At 43.1% G+C, this 17,568-nt stretch overlaps 1 protein-coding gene across 2 annotated transcripts in view; it reads left to right on the top strand.

Moving 5' to 3' along the window:
- The window catches only part of LANCL2 (LanC like glutathione S-transferase 2), an 84,204-nt gene extending 68,207 nt beyond the window's left edge, over positions 1-15,997 (top strand). For both annotated transcript variants that reach the window (XM_061395685.1, XM_061395684.1), the window contains 3 exons: positions 10,327-10,503; positions 13,223-13,295; positions 15,685-15,997. In XM_061395685.1, the coding sequence (XP_061251669.1) occupies positions 10,327-10,503; positions 13,223-13,295; positions 15,685-15,800 (366 nt within the window). In that variant the 3' untranslated portion in view covers positions 15,801-15,997. The remainder of the gene's footprint in view (positions 1-10,326; positions 10,504-13,222; positions 13,296-15,684) is intronic.
- Positions 15,998-17,568: the final 1,571 nt, after the last annotated feature.

Here is a 17,568-nt window from a genome sequence, read left to right as displayed (position 1 = left end):
GAGTCTAAATCAGAATCCTGCTGATGAGGGATGCTGGGAAATGTAGTTCTCAGGAAAAAAAAAAAACAACCAGTGATATAATTTAGTTTTATAATTTTTGCTTTTTAAGTAATATTTTAAAGAAATTAAGACAAAGAAGATGGTCTTTCATATTTATTTGTGTATTTGCTCTTTAGAGTGCTCTTCATTCCTTCTTGAAGATCCAGATCTTTCCTTCAGGCTGAAGAGCTTCCTTTAGCATTTCTTATAGTCAGTTTGGTAACAACACATTGATTATCAGTTGTTACTTATCATTTGTCTTTATTTCACCTTCATTTTTTTTTTAATGGAAAATAAAGGACAGTATATTTTAGTTCTGGCGTATACTTTTGGATCCCAACATGTTGCTAAATGTCTCGTACCTCAGGCCCTGCCTCAGGTACTTAGCACCATACAGGCACCAGGTTGTTCTGCCTGGAACCACACACTTGAATGCACCAGCTGGAACTCCTTTGATCTGGCTTTGGCTTATTCAGCAGATTACTTAGGAGAGGGTGGTCCATTGTCAAAGAGGTGATTCGTGCAAGGAATGCATGTCTGGCAAACAGCCTTCAGTTTGTTGATTGTTGTGGTATTTATGGTAACGGAGATTTTGTATCTTTTTCCTGATTTAAGGAAATTTCTTGCAGTTCTCTGTGATGATGATGACATCCAAATGAAGCAATAAAATTTAACAGTAGAATTCCTACTGTTTCATATTCCTGTGGCACTAGTGTGTGGGTATTTTGTACCAAAGTGCTTTATAGATTTCAAGGTGAGCTTGACATTTTGGGAGTACTGGTTCATCTACGTTACATACCAGGGACCTTTTCCTAATGTAGGTGAATATTTTGGTTATTTTCTGGTTGTTCCAACAATGGTAATTTTCATGGGCAAAATCTGAAGCCATCGCTCTGGGTGGTGCTTCAGTCTTCCTTCTGCATCTTGTCGTGATTTGGGAGGAATGCTCTCCTTATCATGAACATTTAAATCAATTCTGTGGACATTTCTTTATTATTCCAAAAACTTCAGAGAACAGGGATTTTGTAATAACTGATCCAGAAATTTCCTACCACTTTAAGAATGCCTAACAATAAGACTCAGTGGTAAAGAATCTGTCTGCAAATTCAGGAGATGTGGGTTCTATCCCTGGGTCAGGAAGATCCCTGGAGGAGGAAATAGCAACCCACTCCAGTATTCTTGCCTGAAGAATCCCATGGACAGAGGAACCTAGTGGGCTACTGTCCACGGGGTTGCAAAGAGTCAGACATGAATTAACAACTGAGCATGCACAACAATAAGCAAAAGCAGTGATGGAGATGAATACTGCTCTATACTTAGGAAAACTCAATTGTTCCACCCCATCAAATTGGCTGCTAAGTGGAAGATGTTAAAAAAAAAAAAAAGAAAAAAACTGAAGTTGCTTTTGTTGTTGTTGTTATGGGATTCCATCTCTCCAAGACTTACAAGGAGAATGCCTCTTAGGAATCATTTTTTAAATTAACTAGTGAAATACTGTAAGTTAATAAAGTAAGTATTATTTCTGGAAGAGGTCTTAGTAAAGGAATCACCTGAAACTTCACTTCTGCTTGTGAGAATTAAAAAAAAAAAACAAGTAGTTTTATTAACTTTGTGTCGTGTGTGTTTCTTGGCAAGTCGAAACCCTGTCACCAATCCAGCTTCACTGAATATGAGCTCATATTTTTTCCTTTTCTCGTATTTTCCTTAAAGGCTTTAATTTTAATAGTTGAAACAATTTTGAAGAAGATAAAGGAAATATATGATAAAAAGATGAAAGCTTTAAGAAGAAAGGGAAAAAGCCTTCATTTCCTTGGAGCGGATATTGTTATTCAGTGTTTATGAGGGAATGATAAACACTTGCATTCATCTCACACGCTAGTAAAGTAATGCTCAAAATTCTCCAAGCCAGGCTTCAGCAATATGTGAACCGTGAACTTCCTGATGTTCAAGCTGGTTTTAGAAAAGGCAGAGGAACCAGAGATCAAACTGCCAACATCCACTGGATCATGGAAAAAGCAAGAGAGTTCCAGAAAAGCATCTATTTCTGCTTTATTGACTATGCCAAAGCCTTTGACTGTGTGGATCACAATAAACTGTAGACAATTCTGAAAGAGATGGGAATACCAGACCACCTGACCTGCCTCTTGAGAAATTTGTATGCAAGTCAGGAAGCAACAGTTAGAACTGGACATGGAACAACAGACTGGTTCCAAATAGGAAAAGGAGTACGTCAAGGCTGTATATTGTCACCCTGTTTATTTAACTTATATGCCGAGTGCATCATGAGAAATACTGGACTGGAAGAAACACAAGCTGGAATCAAGATTGCTGGGAGAAATGTCAATAGCCTCAGATATGCAGATGACACCACCCTTATGGCAGAAAGTGAAGAGGATCTAAAAAGCCTCTTGATGAAAGTGAAAGTAAGGAGTGAAAAAGTTGGCTTAAAGCTCATCATTCAGAAAACAAAGATCATGGCATCCGGTCCCATCACTTCGTGGGAAATAGATGGGGAAACAGTGTCAGACTTTATTTTTCTGGGCTGCAAAATCACTACAGATGGTGACTGCAGCCATGAAATTAAAAGACTCTTACTCCTTGGAAGGAAAGTTATGACCAACCTAGATAGCATATTCAAAAGCAGAGACATTACTTTGCCAACAAAGTTTCGTCTAGTGAAGGCTATGGTTTTTCCTGTGGTCATGTATGGATGTGAGAGTTAGACTGTGAAGAAGGCTGAGCACTGAAGAATTGATGCTTTTGAACTGTGGTATTGGAGGAGACTCTTGAAAGTCCCTTGGACTGCAAGCAGATCCAACCAGTCCATTCTAAAGGAGATCAGCCCTGGGATTTCTTTGGAAGGAATGATGCTAAAGCTGAAACTCCAGTACTTTGGCCACTTCATGTGAAGAGTTGACTCATTGGAAGTCTGTGATGCTGGGAGGGATTGGGGGCAAAAGGAGAAGGGGACAACAGAGGATGCGATGGCTGGGTGGCATCACTGACTCGATGGACGTGAGTCTGGGTGAACTCCGGGAGTTGGTGATGGACAGGGAGGCCTGGTGTGCTGTGATTCATGGGATCGCAAAGAATAGGACATGACTGAGCGACTGATCTGATCTGATCTGATGGCAATAAGACATAATGATTTGCACCCCACAAGCTGTTCCCTATAGTCATGTATTAAACCATAAAAAAAAAGTCAACCCATTTTCCCTTGGAAAAGGGAGTAATATCAGAATGTTATAGCTCAATGGAAAAGTTCACAAGATTAAAAAACTCTGAAATTTATTTCATACCTTGAAGTCCACAGCAGGGTTCTACAGAGGAGAGAGAGGAGCAAGGACTCAGTGACCAGGTCTGAGGGAGGGAGAGAGTATGTTCCAGCCCAGTGGCTCCAAAGAGTTAGAGTCACTCTTCAGAGGATTAGACATGAAAGAGTGTGATCTCAGTGGGCTCTGGAACCACTGGCACCTTCTGTTCACTCTCTCTTTTTTTTTTTTTAATTGGAGTATAGTTGAATAGCATGAAAAGGCAAAAAGATATGACACTGAAAGATGATCCTCCTAGGTCAGTAGGTGTCCAGTATACTACAGGGCAAGAGCAGAGAAATAGCTCCACAAAGATTGAAGAGGGTGAGCCAAAGCAGAAATGACACCTGGTTGTGGATGTGTCTGGTGGTGAAAGTAAAGTAAGATGTGTAAGCAACAATATTGCATAGGAACCTGGAATGTTAGGTTGTGAATCAAGATAAGTTGGATGTGGTCAAACCAGAGATGGCAAGAGTGAACTTGACATTTTAGGAATCAGTGAACTAAAATGGACGGGAGTGACCAAATTTGATTCAAATGACCGTTGTATCTACTACTGTGGGTGAGAATCCCTTAGAAGAAATGGAGTAGCCATCATATTCAACAGAAGAGTCTGAAATGCAGTCCTTGGGTGTAATCTCAAAAACAACAGAATGAACTCGGTTCATTTCCAAGGCAAACCATTCAACATCACAGTAATCCAAGTCTGTGCCCCAACCACTAATGCTGAAGAAGCTGAACTTGGAATGATTCTCTGAAGACCTACAAGGCCTTCTAGAACTAACACCAAAAAAAAAAAAAAAAAAAGATGTCCTTTTCATCATAGGGGACTGGAATGCAAAAGTTGGAAGTCAAAAGATAGCCTGGAGTAACAGGCAGATGTGGCCTTGGAGTATAAAATGAAGCAAGGCAAAAGCTCACAGTTATGCCAAGAGAACACACTGGTCATAGCAAACTCACTCTTCCAACAATACAAGAGATGACTTTACATGTGGACATCATCAGTACTAAAATCAGATTGATTATATTCTTTGCACCCAAAGATGGAGAAGCTCTACACAGTCTGCAAAAACAAGACCTGGAGCTAACTATGCATCAGACCATCTGCTCCTTATTGCAAAATACAAGAAAGTATGGGAAACCATGAGGCCATTCAGGTATGACCTAAATCAAATCCCTTATGAGTGTGCAGTGTAGGTGATGAATAGATTCAAGGGATTAGTTCTGGTAGACAGAATGCCTGAAGAACTATGGATGGAGGTTCATAGTGTTGTACAGGAGGTAGTGACCAAAACTATCCCCAAGAAAAGAAATATAACAGCAAGACAAAGTGGTTGTATGAGGAGGCCTTGCAAATAGCTGAGAAAAGAAGAAAAGCAAAAGGCAAAGGAGAAAGGAAAAGATACACCCAACTGAATGCAGAGTTCTAAAGAATAGCAAGGAGAGATAAGAAAGCCTTCCTGAGTGATCATTGCAATGAAATAGAGGAAAACAATAGAATGGGAAAGACTAGAGATCTCTTCAAGAAATCAGAGATTCCAAGGGAACATTTCATGCAAAGGTGGGCACAATAAAAGAATAAAGAAACAATAAGGACCTAACAGAAGCAGAAGAGATTAAGAAGAGGTGGCAAGAATACGCAGAAGAACTACACAAAAAAGATCTTAATGATGCAGATAACCATGATCCTGTGATCACTCACCTATAGCCAGACACCCTGGAGTGCGAAGGCAAGTGGGTCTTAGGAGCATTACTTCGAACAAAGCTGGTGGAGGTGATGGAATTCCACCTGAGCTATTTCAGATCCTAAAATATGATGCTGTGAAAGTACTGCACTCAATATGCCAGCAAATTTGGAAAACTCAGCAGTGGCCACAGGACTAGAAAAGGTCAGTTTTTATTCCAATCCCAATGAAAGGCAAGGCCAAAGAATGTTAAAATCACTGTACAGTTGCACTCATTTCATATGCTATAAGGTAATCCTCAAACTCTTCCAAGCTAGGCTTCAGGAGTACATGAATTGAGAACTTTTAAGATGTACAAGCTGAACTTAGAAAAGGCAGAGGAACCAGAACTAATTGCCAACATCTGCTGGATCATAGAAAAAGCAAGGATATTCCAAAAAAGATCTGCTTTGTTGACTACGCTAAAGCCTTTGACCGTGTGGATCACAACAAACTGTGGACAATTCTTTCTTTCTTTCTTTCTTTCTTTTTTTTTTACTTTATTGTATTGGTTTTGCCATACATCAACATGCATCCTCCACAGGTGTACACGTGTTCCCCATCTTGAACCCCCCCTCCCACCTCCTTCCCCATACCATCCCTCTGTATCATCCCAGTGCACCAGCCCCAAGCTTCCTGTGTCCTGCATCGAACCTGGACTGGCTATTCGTTTCTTATATAATATTATACATGTTTTAATGCCATTCTCCCAAATCATCCCCCACCTTCCTCTCCCACAGAGTCCAAAAGACTGTTCTATACATCTGTGTCTCTTTTGCTATCTCGCATACAGGGTTGTCATTACCATCTTTCTAAATTCCATATATATGCATTAGTATAGAGATGGGAATACCAGACTACCTTATCTGCCTCCTGGGAAACCTGTATGCAGGTAAAGAAGCAACAATTAGAACCGAACATGGAACAACAGACTGGTTCCAAATTGGGAAAGGAGTACATCAAGGCTCCTTTGTCACCCTGCTTATGTAATTTATATGCAGAGTACGTCATGTGTAATGCCAGGCTGGATGAAGCTCAGGCTGGAATCAAGATTGCCGGGAGAAATATCAATAAACTCAGATATGCAGATGATACCATTATAATGGCAGAAAGTGAAGAGGAACTAAAGAACTTCTTGATGAAAGTGAAAGAGGAGAGTGAAAAAGCTGTCTTAAAACTCAGCATTCAAAAAAAAAAAAAAAAAACAACCAAGATCATGGCATCCGGTCTCATCACTTCTTGGCAAATAAATGGGGAAACAATGGAAATAATGACAGACTTTATTTTTTTGGGCTCCAGAATCACTGCAGTGACTGCAGCCATGCAAGACACTTGCTCCATGGAAGAAAAGCTATGACAAACCTACACAACATATTTAAAAGCAGAAACATCACTTTATTGACAAATTGAGTGAGTGAGTAAAGTCACTCAGTCGTGTCCTCTTTGTGACCCCATGGACTGTAGGAGCCTACCATGCTCCTCTGTCCATGGGATTTTCCAGGCAAGAGTACTGGAGTAGGTTACCATTTCCTTCTCCAGAAGATCTTCCCAACCCAGGGATTGAACCCGGGTCTCCCACATTGTAGGCAGATGCTTTACTGTTTGAGCCACCTTACTGACATATGTGTAGTCAAAAGCTATGTTTTTTCCAGTAGTCATGTGTGGATATGAGAGTTGGACCATAAAGCAGGCTGAGTGCTGAACAGTTGATGATTTTGAACTGTGGTGTTGGAGAAGACTCTTGGGAGACTCCCTTAGACTTCAAAGAGATCCAACCAGTCAATCCTAAAGGAAATCAACTCGGAATATTCATTGGAAGGACTGATGCTGAAGCTGAAGCTCCAGTACTTTGGCCACCTGATGTGAAGAGCCAGTTCTGCTGGAAAAGTCCCTGATGCTGGGAAAGAATGAGGGCAAGCAGAGAAGGGGGCGACAGAGTATAAGATGGTTGGATGGCATCACTGACTTAATGGATGTGAGTTTGAGCAAACTCTGGGAGATAGCAAAGGACAGGAAAGCCTGGCATGCTGCAGTTCATGGGGTTGCAGAGAGTCAGACATGACTTGGCTACTGAACATCAACATAGTTGATTTACAGTGTCACTGTTAGCTTCACAAAGCAACAGTATATAGCAATATATAGCAACAGTATATGGCAATAGTTATAGCAAAGCAATATTTTATATATATATAAAATATCTATATATTACATATATAGATATATATCTATATATAAATACAGGAACCAGAGATCAAATTGCCAACATCCTCTGGATCATCGAAAAAGCAAGAGAATTCCAGAAAAACTTCTATTTCTGCGTTATTGACTATGCCAAAGCCTTTGACTGTTGGATCACAATAAACTGTGGAAAATTCTGAAAGAGATAGAAATACCAGACGACCTGACGTGCCTCTTTAGAAACACGTATGCAGGTCAGGAAGCAACAGTTAGAACTGGACATGGAACAACAGACTGGTTCCAAATAGGAAAAGGAGTACGTCAAGGCTGTATATTGTCACCCTGCTTATTTAACTTATATGCAGAGTACATCATGAGAAACGCTGGGCTGGAAGAAGCACAAGCTGGAATCAAGATTGCCCGGAGAAATATCAATAACCTCAGATATGCAGATGACACCACCTTATGGCAGAAACTAAAAAGCCTCTTGATGAAAGGTAAAGAGGAGAGTGAAAAAGTTGGCTTAAAGCTCAACATTCTAAGATCATGGCATCTGGTCCCATCACTTCATGGGAAATAGATGGTGAAACAGTGTCAGACTTTTATTTTTCTGGGCTCCAAAATCACTGCAGATGATGATTGCAGACATGAAATTAAAAGACGCTTACTCCTTGGAAGGAAAGCTATGACCAACCTAGATAGCATATTCAAAAGCAGAGACATTACTTTGCCAACAAAGGTCTATCTAGTCAAGGCTATGGTTTTTCCTGTGGTCATGTATGGATGTGAGAGTTGGACTGTGAAGAAGGCTGAGCGCCGAAGAATTGATGCTTTTGAACTGTGGTGTTGGAGAAGACTCTTGAGAGTCCCTTGGACTGCAAGGAGGTCCAACCAGTCCATCCTAAAGGAGATCATCCTGGGTGTTCATTGGAAGGACTGATGCTAAAGCTGAAACTGCAATACTTTGGCCACCTCATGCGAAGAGTTGACTCATTGGAAAAGACCCTGATGCTAGGAGGGATTGGGGGCAGGAGGAGAGGGGGACGACAGAAGATGAGATTGCTGGATGGCATCACCGACTCGATGGACCTGAATTTGAGTGAACTCCGGGAGTTGGTGATGGACAGGGAGGCCTGGCGTGCTGTGATTCATGGGGTTGCAAAGAGTCGGACATGACTGAACGACTGAACTGAACTGAACTGAACTCTGTATTGACAACAGTATATCCTGCTTGGGGACAGTTTCTCCTTCCTGAAAACCTTTTGGCTAATCCTTTTATCTTAAAAGTGTAAATTATGGGAGTGGGTCTAGTAAGATCTTTACAATCTCCAGATATTCTTTTGATTCATTGTAATAACTAATTAAAAAGTATATTACTCCCTTGCTAACACTAGTGAGGGGGCACTCTTTCTGCCCCCTTCTGATGTCTGTCAGAAGCTTTCTCTACCTTTTTTATACTTGAGTAAAACTTTATTACACCAGTTCTTCCCTGGTGGCTCAGGTGGTAAAGCAGGAGACCCAGGTTCTATCCCTGGGTTGGGAAGATCTCCTGGAGAAGGAAATGGCAACCCACTCCAGTATTCTTGCCTGGAAAATCCCATGGACGGAGGAGCCTGGTAGGCTACAGTCCTTGGGGTCACAAAGAGTCAGACCCGACTGACCGACTTCACTTTCAGTTTATTACACAAAAGCTCTGAGCAATCAGACCTCGTTTCTGCCCTGGATCGAATTCTTCTCCTCCGGAGGCCAAGAATCCCTGCGTCTTTCATGGTTTAGCAACCTTTCAGAAGTTAACTACATGATGACCAGACTGTATCCAGGACTTGAGCTGCCACAATTCTGAGAATTGACTTCAAAGAAATGGGAACAAGTGTACCACAGGACTGAAGATTAACTGTACCTGTAACAAACAAGATGATGCCGGTCAGACCACTGATGACCAGTGAAGATGACTGTTAGAGATGACTGTGCTGTTTCTGCATGTAACCTCCCCCCACCCCACTCTGTAAAAGCTGTCACCTCCTGCTTGGTGGTGGTGTTGGGGGGGGAGTCAGTCTTTGGAAATATGTCCGCCACCTCCCCCCACCCCCGTTGCCAGCATCTGAAATAAAGCAAATTTTCTTCCCACCAACCTGGCCTGCTTATTGGCTTTTGAATGGCGAGCAGCCAGACCCCCAGATGCTGATCCCCTTTCAGGCGCTGTTTCTCCTGCTCCTCAGAGCCTCCTCAGTTGGATACCCAAGAGGTCACAGGGAGGATCCTTTTGGCCACCCAAGGAAACTCTTCTCCAGTGACCTTTTGCCTCAAACCCATGGTCTAAAACTTGTTTACACTAGAATGGAATGAGCGCAGCAGCAGAGATTGCTATTAATAAAATAACAGATTCTGAGGAGAGGACTGGGAAGGAAAACAAATGCAGTGTGAGGAGAAAGAGCAGAGTGAAGGGGAGTCGGAGTGGTGAAAGCCTCCTCCTGCCCTGCCAGGGTCATCTCTCCCGAGTGTGTTTGTCTCTGTCACTGGAAACCACCACGTGGAGATGGTGCTTCCTCCGCTGAGGGGCTGAAGATGCTCTGTGCAGGTTTCTTTGTGACAATTTATATGACAGCTTGTCGGGTGCATTGGGTATATGGCTGACCTAAGGTATGGAATGTTCTTGATGTGGATGGCAGGGCCGTGTGGAATCTTCCACTGCCTTCTACACGAGTAGGAGTTTCAGAGCTGCAGCCTGTAAGTCCCAGGAAGTGCAAAACAGTTTGTGTATGCCAGACCATCGTACCAAAGAGATCTTGTCAGTTTCCTCATAATTTTTTAACCTTTGAACTGCTTTTGAAACACTGCGCACTGGAAGGAGGGCGGGGGAGAGGAGTGTCTTGGGACTTTCCTAAGCCACTTGGGGCAGGGGGAGACGGGGGGAACTACAGGCTGCCTGGTGCGATGCTGCTGCTACTGGGCTCAGTTCACCTCGGGTCACTTCAGGTTTCCTAAGGGCAAGACGTTTTCTCAGCAGAAAGGGGAGATGTGCTGTTTGTTACTTAAGACACTAGTTTAGCACTGCTTTGTTTGCCATCTCTCAGGTTTTTAAGGAGGAGAAGTACCTGAAGGACGCAGTGGAGTGCAGCGACGTGATTTGGCAGCGAGGTCTGCTGCGGAAGGGCTATGGGATCTGCCACGGGACTGCTGGGAATGGCTACTCCTTCCTTTCCCTTTACCACATCACACAGGATAAAAAGTACCTCTACCGAGCTTGCAAGGTAAGAGCATGTCTATCCAGACAGCTTTTGAGCCCTCCAGAGCACACAAAGCCCAAAACAGCTCTCTGGTTTCAGACATGCTTCGCCCAGCTCTGCAGTTTCTTCTACACAGCCGTGTCCCTGCTGGCCCTCTGCCTCAGGGGTCCTCTCTGTGCAGTGGGACTGGGGAGTGGAAATGCCCTCCTCAGTCCCACAACCTGTTAAGTGTGCCTTCCTGTGCATTTATTAGCCTCGTGACTTTAGGACGTCCCTTCTTTAAGCCTCAACTGGAAAAATACTATCCACCTCCTAAATTTGTTCCAAGAAAAATCAATTATGATAATGGGCAGATCATCAGTCAGTGCCCCTGCTTAAAGTCCTCCAGTGGTTCACACTGCTCCATGCACAGAACCCACGCCCCACGCTGGAGGGCCCGTGTACCTCAGCCCTCGCATGCCTCCTCAAGCCTTGCCGTGTGCTCCACACTGCTGCTTCCCCCCCCCCCCCCGTGCTCTCGTGGGGCACAGCAGGCCTGGGGCTCCCCTGAAATCCTCCTGGTGGAGGGGACCTCTGAGGTCTCGACCCTGGTGATGGAGCTGCTGCTCACTGCGGGGTGCTGCGCTTGCTCTTCCTGTGCCATGCCCTCGACCATGAGCCGGGACAGTGCCCGGCCCCAAGTGGAGACTAACAAAGACGCTTTCAGGTGTTTGAAAATGAATGCACAAAGCAAGACTCAGTAAACGTTTGCTATACACACTTCACAAAATAGTTACGAAGACACTGGGAAAAAAGATTGGAGGAAAATACATCAAAATGTACAAGACCATGGGTGGATGGGGGCATTCAGAGTGGCTTATTTTTTATATTTATTACTATTCTGAAGGCTTTTCTTAAACCAGGTGAAATAGAGCTGTGGTGCCCACGCTGACAAAGGCCGTGCACACAGGGTCTTGTGGGGGCACCGAGGGCAGGTGCTGGCCCAGGAGTGTCATGTAAACTGAGACCCAGAGGAGAGCTGGAGGCTTTGCAGGGCTGGGGGATGGGAGCAGAGCTGCCCGCAGAGGGAGCTGGAGGGGTGAGCACCCTGGGGCCATGACGTTCCATTGGCCGGAGCAGAGACATGAGGGGCAGCTTCGGGTGACAGCAGTCAGTGGCAGATGAGCAAGAAGTTGTGGGGATTGGGGAAGACTTCACAAGGAGGGAGGCGCAGCTAGTTTTCTAAAGATGTAGAGCTTTTCAGGTGGGCCAGGAAAGCATGGCGTGGAGAGGGGGTGTCTCTCCCTTAGGAGAAGAGCTCCTGCAGAACCATGGAGGCAGGTGCAGCACAGGGGAGCCCGACACCCCAAGTGCCCAGTGTTAGGGGGTGCAGGGTGAGGGATGAAGTCAGAAGGGCAGAGGCCAAAGAAAGCTAGTCCTTCCCCTAGTCAGTAGATCTCAACCTTGGTTACACTGTAGACTCACTGGGAGCTTGTGAGTGCTTAAAAGCTCTCACACTTAAGAGGGCCTGAAAAAAAAGAAAAAGAAAAAAGAGGGCCTGGACCCCAGCCTAGATCCAGTGGTGCAGGAGCCCAAGCCCTGTGGTCCCAGCAGCTCTGGGTCTCCCCACCAGCCACATGAGTCCTCATCTGTCAGGAGGGGCTTCATGAGGGTTTGTGATTCACGTTTAGTCTTCTCTCTCAGAAGGATCACCATGGTTTCTCCAAATTGTTGTTTAATAATTAATGCAGGAAATGTTGGGGCTTCCCTGGTGGTCCAGTGGCTAAGAATCTGCCTTCCAATTCAGAGGATGTGGGTTTGATCCCTGGTCAGGAAACTAAGATCCCATATCCCACATTCAGAGCAACTAAGCTGGCGTGCTGCAGCTACTGAGCCAGTGTGCTCTGGAGCCTGAGCACCTCAGCTGTAGAGTTTGTGTACCTCAGGGCTGTAGCTAAGACCCAATGCAGCCAAACAACTCACTCACTCAATATTTTTTAAAAAGCGGAAATGTAGAGTTACAAACCAAGGATACTGGCTATGATACTAAAGAGAGATTTAGAAACACTTAGGATGTTGAGCCCACAGAATTTGGTGGATTTTTTTTAATGTGGAGAAGACAGAAATGTATGAATATCTTCCTGATGTCTGACTAAGAAAATCAGATAGATAGTGCATCAAAAGAGCTAGAAGTGTGTGAGGGCCTGGAGGGTAGAAAGCAGCATGGGTTTTATTATAATGTCACAAAAATCCATTGAAGAAGTTTCAGAAGGAAGCGTCAGAGAGCTCAGAAGAGTTGCTGAGAAAGCTAAGGGATGCGTTTTCGAGAGGAATAGGGTGGGCAGTGGGAAGCCCAGGGGCTCAATGAGGAAAGGAGGGGAGAGGGGGGCACGCTGCATATTCAGCAACAGTGCTCAGCATGCAGGGGTTTTCGTCTGCACAGAGTGCCTGCCAGGGCGGAAGGCAATGCCTGGAAGAGATAGAAGGTTGTGAATTGTGTGCTTTTTACTTCAGTCTTCCCAACAACCTTCCTGGGTAAATCCTCCCTGACGGATGAGAAACAGGCCTAGACAGGTGACAGGACTTGCCAGGTCTCACCTCCTTAGAAGAGGTGGCGCTAAGTCCCTCCAGGCCCACACTGCTGGCCGCTCTGTTGCCTGGGCATCTGGGCCTTTGATTCTTTGTGAATTCACTACAGTGTCTTATTAGTTCCATTTCCACCAAGTGAAACCCCACCCTTGAAAATAAATGTCTTTCTTCCTAGTTTGCAGAGTGGTGTCTAGAATATGGAGCACATGGCTGCCGAATTCCTGACAGACCCTATTCTCTCTTTGAAGGTAAGAGTGATGGAAACTCCAGGTTCAAGTCTCTGGGTGTGTGCGTTTGGTCCTCCTGGCTCTGTGCACCATCACAGTTGATCTTACTTAGTGATCGGTGCAGAGCTGGCAAATACCAGGAGCAAAGTTATTCCTTGCTGAAAACTATACTGAGTCTCTTTACCTTGCCTGTTTGTGCTCCTGTGAACTTTTGCCATGTATTTTTAGATCTTTTGTGAAGTATATATGCATAGACTATATGCTGCTTAGTGGTGGAAGAAATAATAAGTTTTTCCTCTGCATTTCACCTGTAATACTATGCATATAGTATTGATCTATTCACAGCAAACTTGGTTAGTTATTTAGATACATTTAATTATTTAAGTCATATAAAGAAGCAGGATGGGGAACACATGTATACCTGTGGCGGATTCATTTTGATATTTGGCAAAACTAATACAATTTGTAAAGTTTAAAAATAAAATTAAAAAAAAAAAAATAAATAATACTAGTAATTTAAAAGTATTAGTAATAAAACTATTAGTACTTGGAAAAATAATAAGAAAATTCTGAAAAACAAGAGCAGTGAAAGAAACCAGCAAACACATTGAGGGTCTGCTGCAGGCAGAATGCATAGAATATAATTCAGGAAAACCAAACAGAAGACCTGCAGAGACTGAGATATTCTAACATAAGTTGCAGAAACTAAGGGCAAAGGTTAAATGGGGTTGGGATAAATTGACAGCAACTTTTTAATTACTTTAGGGCTACATTTTGTAGTAATTCCAAAGTAAATTCCAGAAGGAATAAATGAATACTTATAAAAAAATCAAATAATAGATGGGTGTTAAGTTTTGTCAAGTACAAAGCTGATAAGATCATGTGATTTTTCTCTTCAACCTCCTAGCACTGTGAATCACATTGGTTCATTTTCAAATATTAAGCCAATCTTGCATCTCTGGAATAAACTTTACTTGGCCATGGTGTACAGTGCTTTTTATGTATTGCAGAATTGTATTTGCTAATATTTTGTTGATGGTTTTTGCATTTATAGTCATAAGGAATATTTGTCTTTAGCTGTCCATTTTTATACTGTCACTGTCTGGTTTTGCTATCTGGGCCATACTGGCCTACTAATTGATATTTTCTCTGTTGTCTGTAATAGATTGTATACTAATTGGTAGAAGAATTCTGGTTTAAATGTTTGGTAACATTCTTCCACAAAACCTTCCTAGCCTAAAGATTTCTTTTTCAAGAGTCTTAAATTTATGAACTTAATTTAATAGTTTACCAGGCTGTAAGTTATCTATTTCATATTCAGTGAGTTTTATTAGTTTGCATTTTTAAGATATTGCTCCATTTCACCTGTGGGGTCAAATTTATGTGTATAAAATTTTGGTAGTATCCCTTCATTATCTTTTTGATGTTTTGAATTGTCCGTAGTGATATGCCGTGTTTTATTTCTGCTATTGATAATATTTTAATCATATAATAGACAAGTGAACAAAAATTAGAGCATTTGTCATTATCGTTTGCAAAAAAAGATCTTTTTTAGTATTCACAGATTTTATAATGAAAAAATGTTTCTCAGGATAAAAATTTTCATCATGTCATAAAAATGAGTTGTATCAGATATAACAGAATAACCTGTGTGTGTGTGTGTGTGTGTGTATAGAAATAACAGAATAATAGATATAACCTTAACTGTAAATGAAGTTCATTCAGGTTCATAAATTCGAGTTTATAAATGGCAAATTCAAAGCCCCAGTGGGTGAAAATCTTTGCATGTTCCCTGCCTAGAGGCTGGGAAGCTCTCAGATTCTTTTGGATCCTGTGCCTGACAAATGCCTGGCAAGAGACACCAATAAGTTGGTTCTAGTCAGATGGTGAGTGGCTGTGTGGAGGCCGCGAGGCTGGCAGGGCCCCTAGCTCTTGGAACCCTTTCTGCAGGAGTTCCCTCCAACCAAGGGATCCTTTGGGTAGGCTGCTGAGTTACTGCAGTGATTGGCGGTGGGGATTTTAACCAAGCAAGTTTGTTCTAAGTAGTATTTTTAAAACCTAAGGAAAATATAAAATGCAGCTTTACATTTGAAATAAAAACATAACAACTCTGAGAGGAAGTTTACATGTTGGAATATCACAATAGCAACGCCCTTAACTTTTTTGTTAGCAGTTCTATGAAATCACCATAAAGTGTCAAGACGCAAGATTTAAAAATAAGATAGTGAAGAAAACCTGCTGTGTGCTAATATAAGGATTTTCCATTTGTGTGTGTGAAGTTATTTTTAAAGTCCTCACTACCTTTCCCCACATCCTTACAGCCCCAGTAAAGGCAGTGATTAAAAGTCAGTTGGCTTGGGACCCCACCACACACCGTTTTTTTCACGATGGATGACATTTTTCGTTGCAGGCATGGCTGGCACTATTCACTTCCTCTCTGACATCCTGGCCCCAGAGGCATCACGGTTTCCAGCATTTGAACTCAGCTCTTCACAGAGGGATACAAAGGTTCAAAAAGACTACTAAGAGATTTGACTGGACCAGAAGCCACCAGGTTGCTGAGTACCTGACACAGAACCAACTGGGAATTCTGAAGGCGGGAGAAGGAGAAGCAGACGTCTTCCTAGACCCCCTGTGTCAGAGTGTGGTGACAGACCGTCCCATCAGCATTCTGTAACAGTGCCCCCTCGCTGGTGTAAAATATGAATTATTCGTGTCCAGTCCTCTGTCGTGTGTGCATGTCTCTTGGTGTTTGCTGTCTGTAGGTGTAGGTTGTTCTAAACAGAAGCCCTTCTCTGTCCATGAGCCCGAGCTGGCTGTGCATGAGGGCACACGGCAGCCACTTCTCTGTACATACTATTAAAGTGAGGTGTTTTCTGTATTGACAAACAAGGAAATAGGCAGGTGGTGTCTCTTATGTAACAGAATTCTCCACAGTGATGTCCCAGTGGTAAAACTTTCCAGCATTTTCTGCGTGTGCCTTTCAGATGAGAGTGAGAGAAAGACCACTCCAAAAATGAAAAAATAAAACAGGATTGCTGAAGTAGGGGGTGGAGAGCCTTTCCACTAGATAGTCAAACGTGCACTCTCTGTGTGTTGTGCTCTTAGTGTTTCTAAGAAGCCACAGGGGGCACATTCCAGCATTGTCCCCTGTTGGGACTCCCATTCTTAGGCTTGTTGTGTGAAGTTCTAGACTCTCCTCAATCCAAGGCAGCCTGTGCCCTGAGGAGTGGACCCGTGATACCGGGGACATTCGGGGGAGCTTTTTCATGGCCACATGAAATCAAGTAGCAGCGGCTGAGGGCTGGCAAGTCTCGGTTCAGTGTATGTTATTAAAACAGACTGAACCTCAGTTCTATCAGCATTATAACTTAGTGCTGTAAGTTCAGTGGATACAATTCCAGATAGGTTATTCCCATGTCCCTCCACTTAAACTTTTTTCAAAATTTAGTAAGTTATCAAAGTACAAATTTGGGATGAATATAGTCCTTATTTTTGTCTATTATTCAGGTGATAGAAATCTCACATTTGATGAAATGTATTAAGCATAAAGTACTAGTCTGTGTCTATGCATATGGGAAACAGTTCTAACCAGGAAAATTACACTGTCTGTCTGACATTTTTTGTTTTAAAACTGGGCATTAACTTGGATTAGCATACCCTCATGGTATTTTTACCATGTAGATCTGTCTTTAGAAGAATTTTGTTGTCATGGTATGAATGGTCTGAGACTTTCTACAGACTTCTCACTTATGGGCCAAGGCTGATCAAAACAAGGTAGATCTCTGATGATCTGCTCCTTGTCTACAAGGGGTTGTCAAGTGTTTGTCAGCCTTGGTTTCCACTCCTTTCATAAAGGAGGAAGAAGAATGCTCACACAGAACAGAGATTCCTTTGCACATGCGCAGTTCTTGGGATGCCAAGCCTTGTTTGTGGGGCTAACACCCTAACATGTGCCCTTTGGTTTCTAAATGATGCCTCATGCATCTCTTCATTTTCTGACACTCATTTCTGTGTCATGACTGTTTTTTTAAGTTAATTTGATGACTTCCATAGGTATAAATCCTCATGATTGTATATTCTAACCAGCTCCATGGGTCTCCTCATGTGCTTCTCAGGCAGCCCAGTTTCCCAGGACCCACAGGTAGGACTGGAGTGGGTTGGGCTGTTGTAAGAAAAGCTCACTTGACCTCAGCCCACACGCACCATTCCCATCTCAGCCAGACCTCAGTGGCAGCCCGCCAGGCCTGGGCACGGAGTTACATCCAGGCTGGCTCATTTCCCAGGGGAGGCC

The sequence above is a fragment of the Bos javanicus genome, chromosome 22 (assembly GCF_032452875.1).
Source record: "Bos javanicus breed banteng chromosome 22, ARS-OSU_banteng_1.0, whole genome shotgun sequence".
Classification (NCBI taxonomy): Eukaryota; Metazoa; Chordata; class Mammalia; order Artiodactyla; family Bovidae; genus Bos; species Bos javanicus.
Note: the sequence above shows the minus strand (reverse complement) of the source record. Positions and strands in the feature narration are given on the sequence as shown.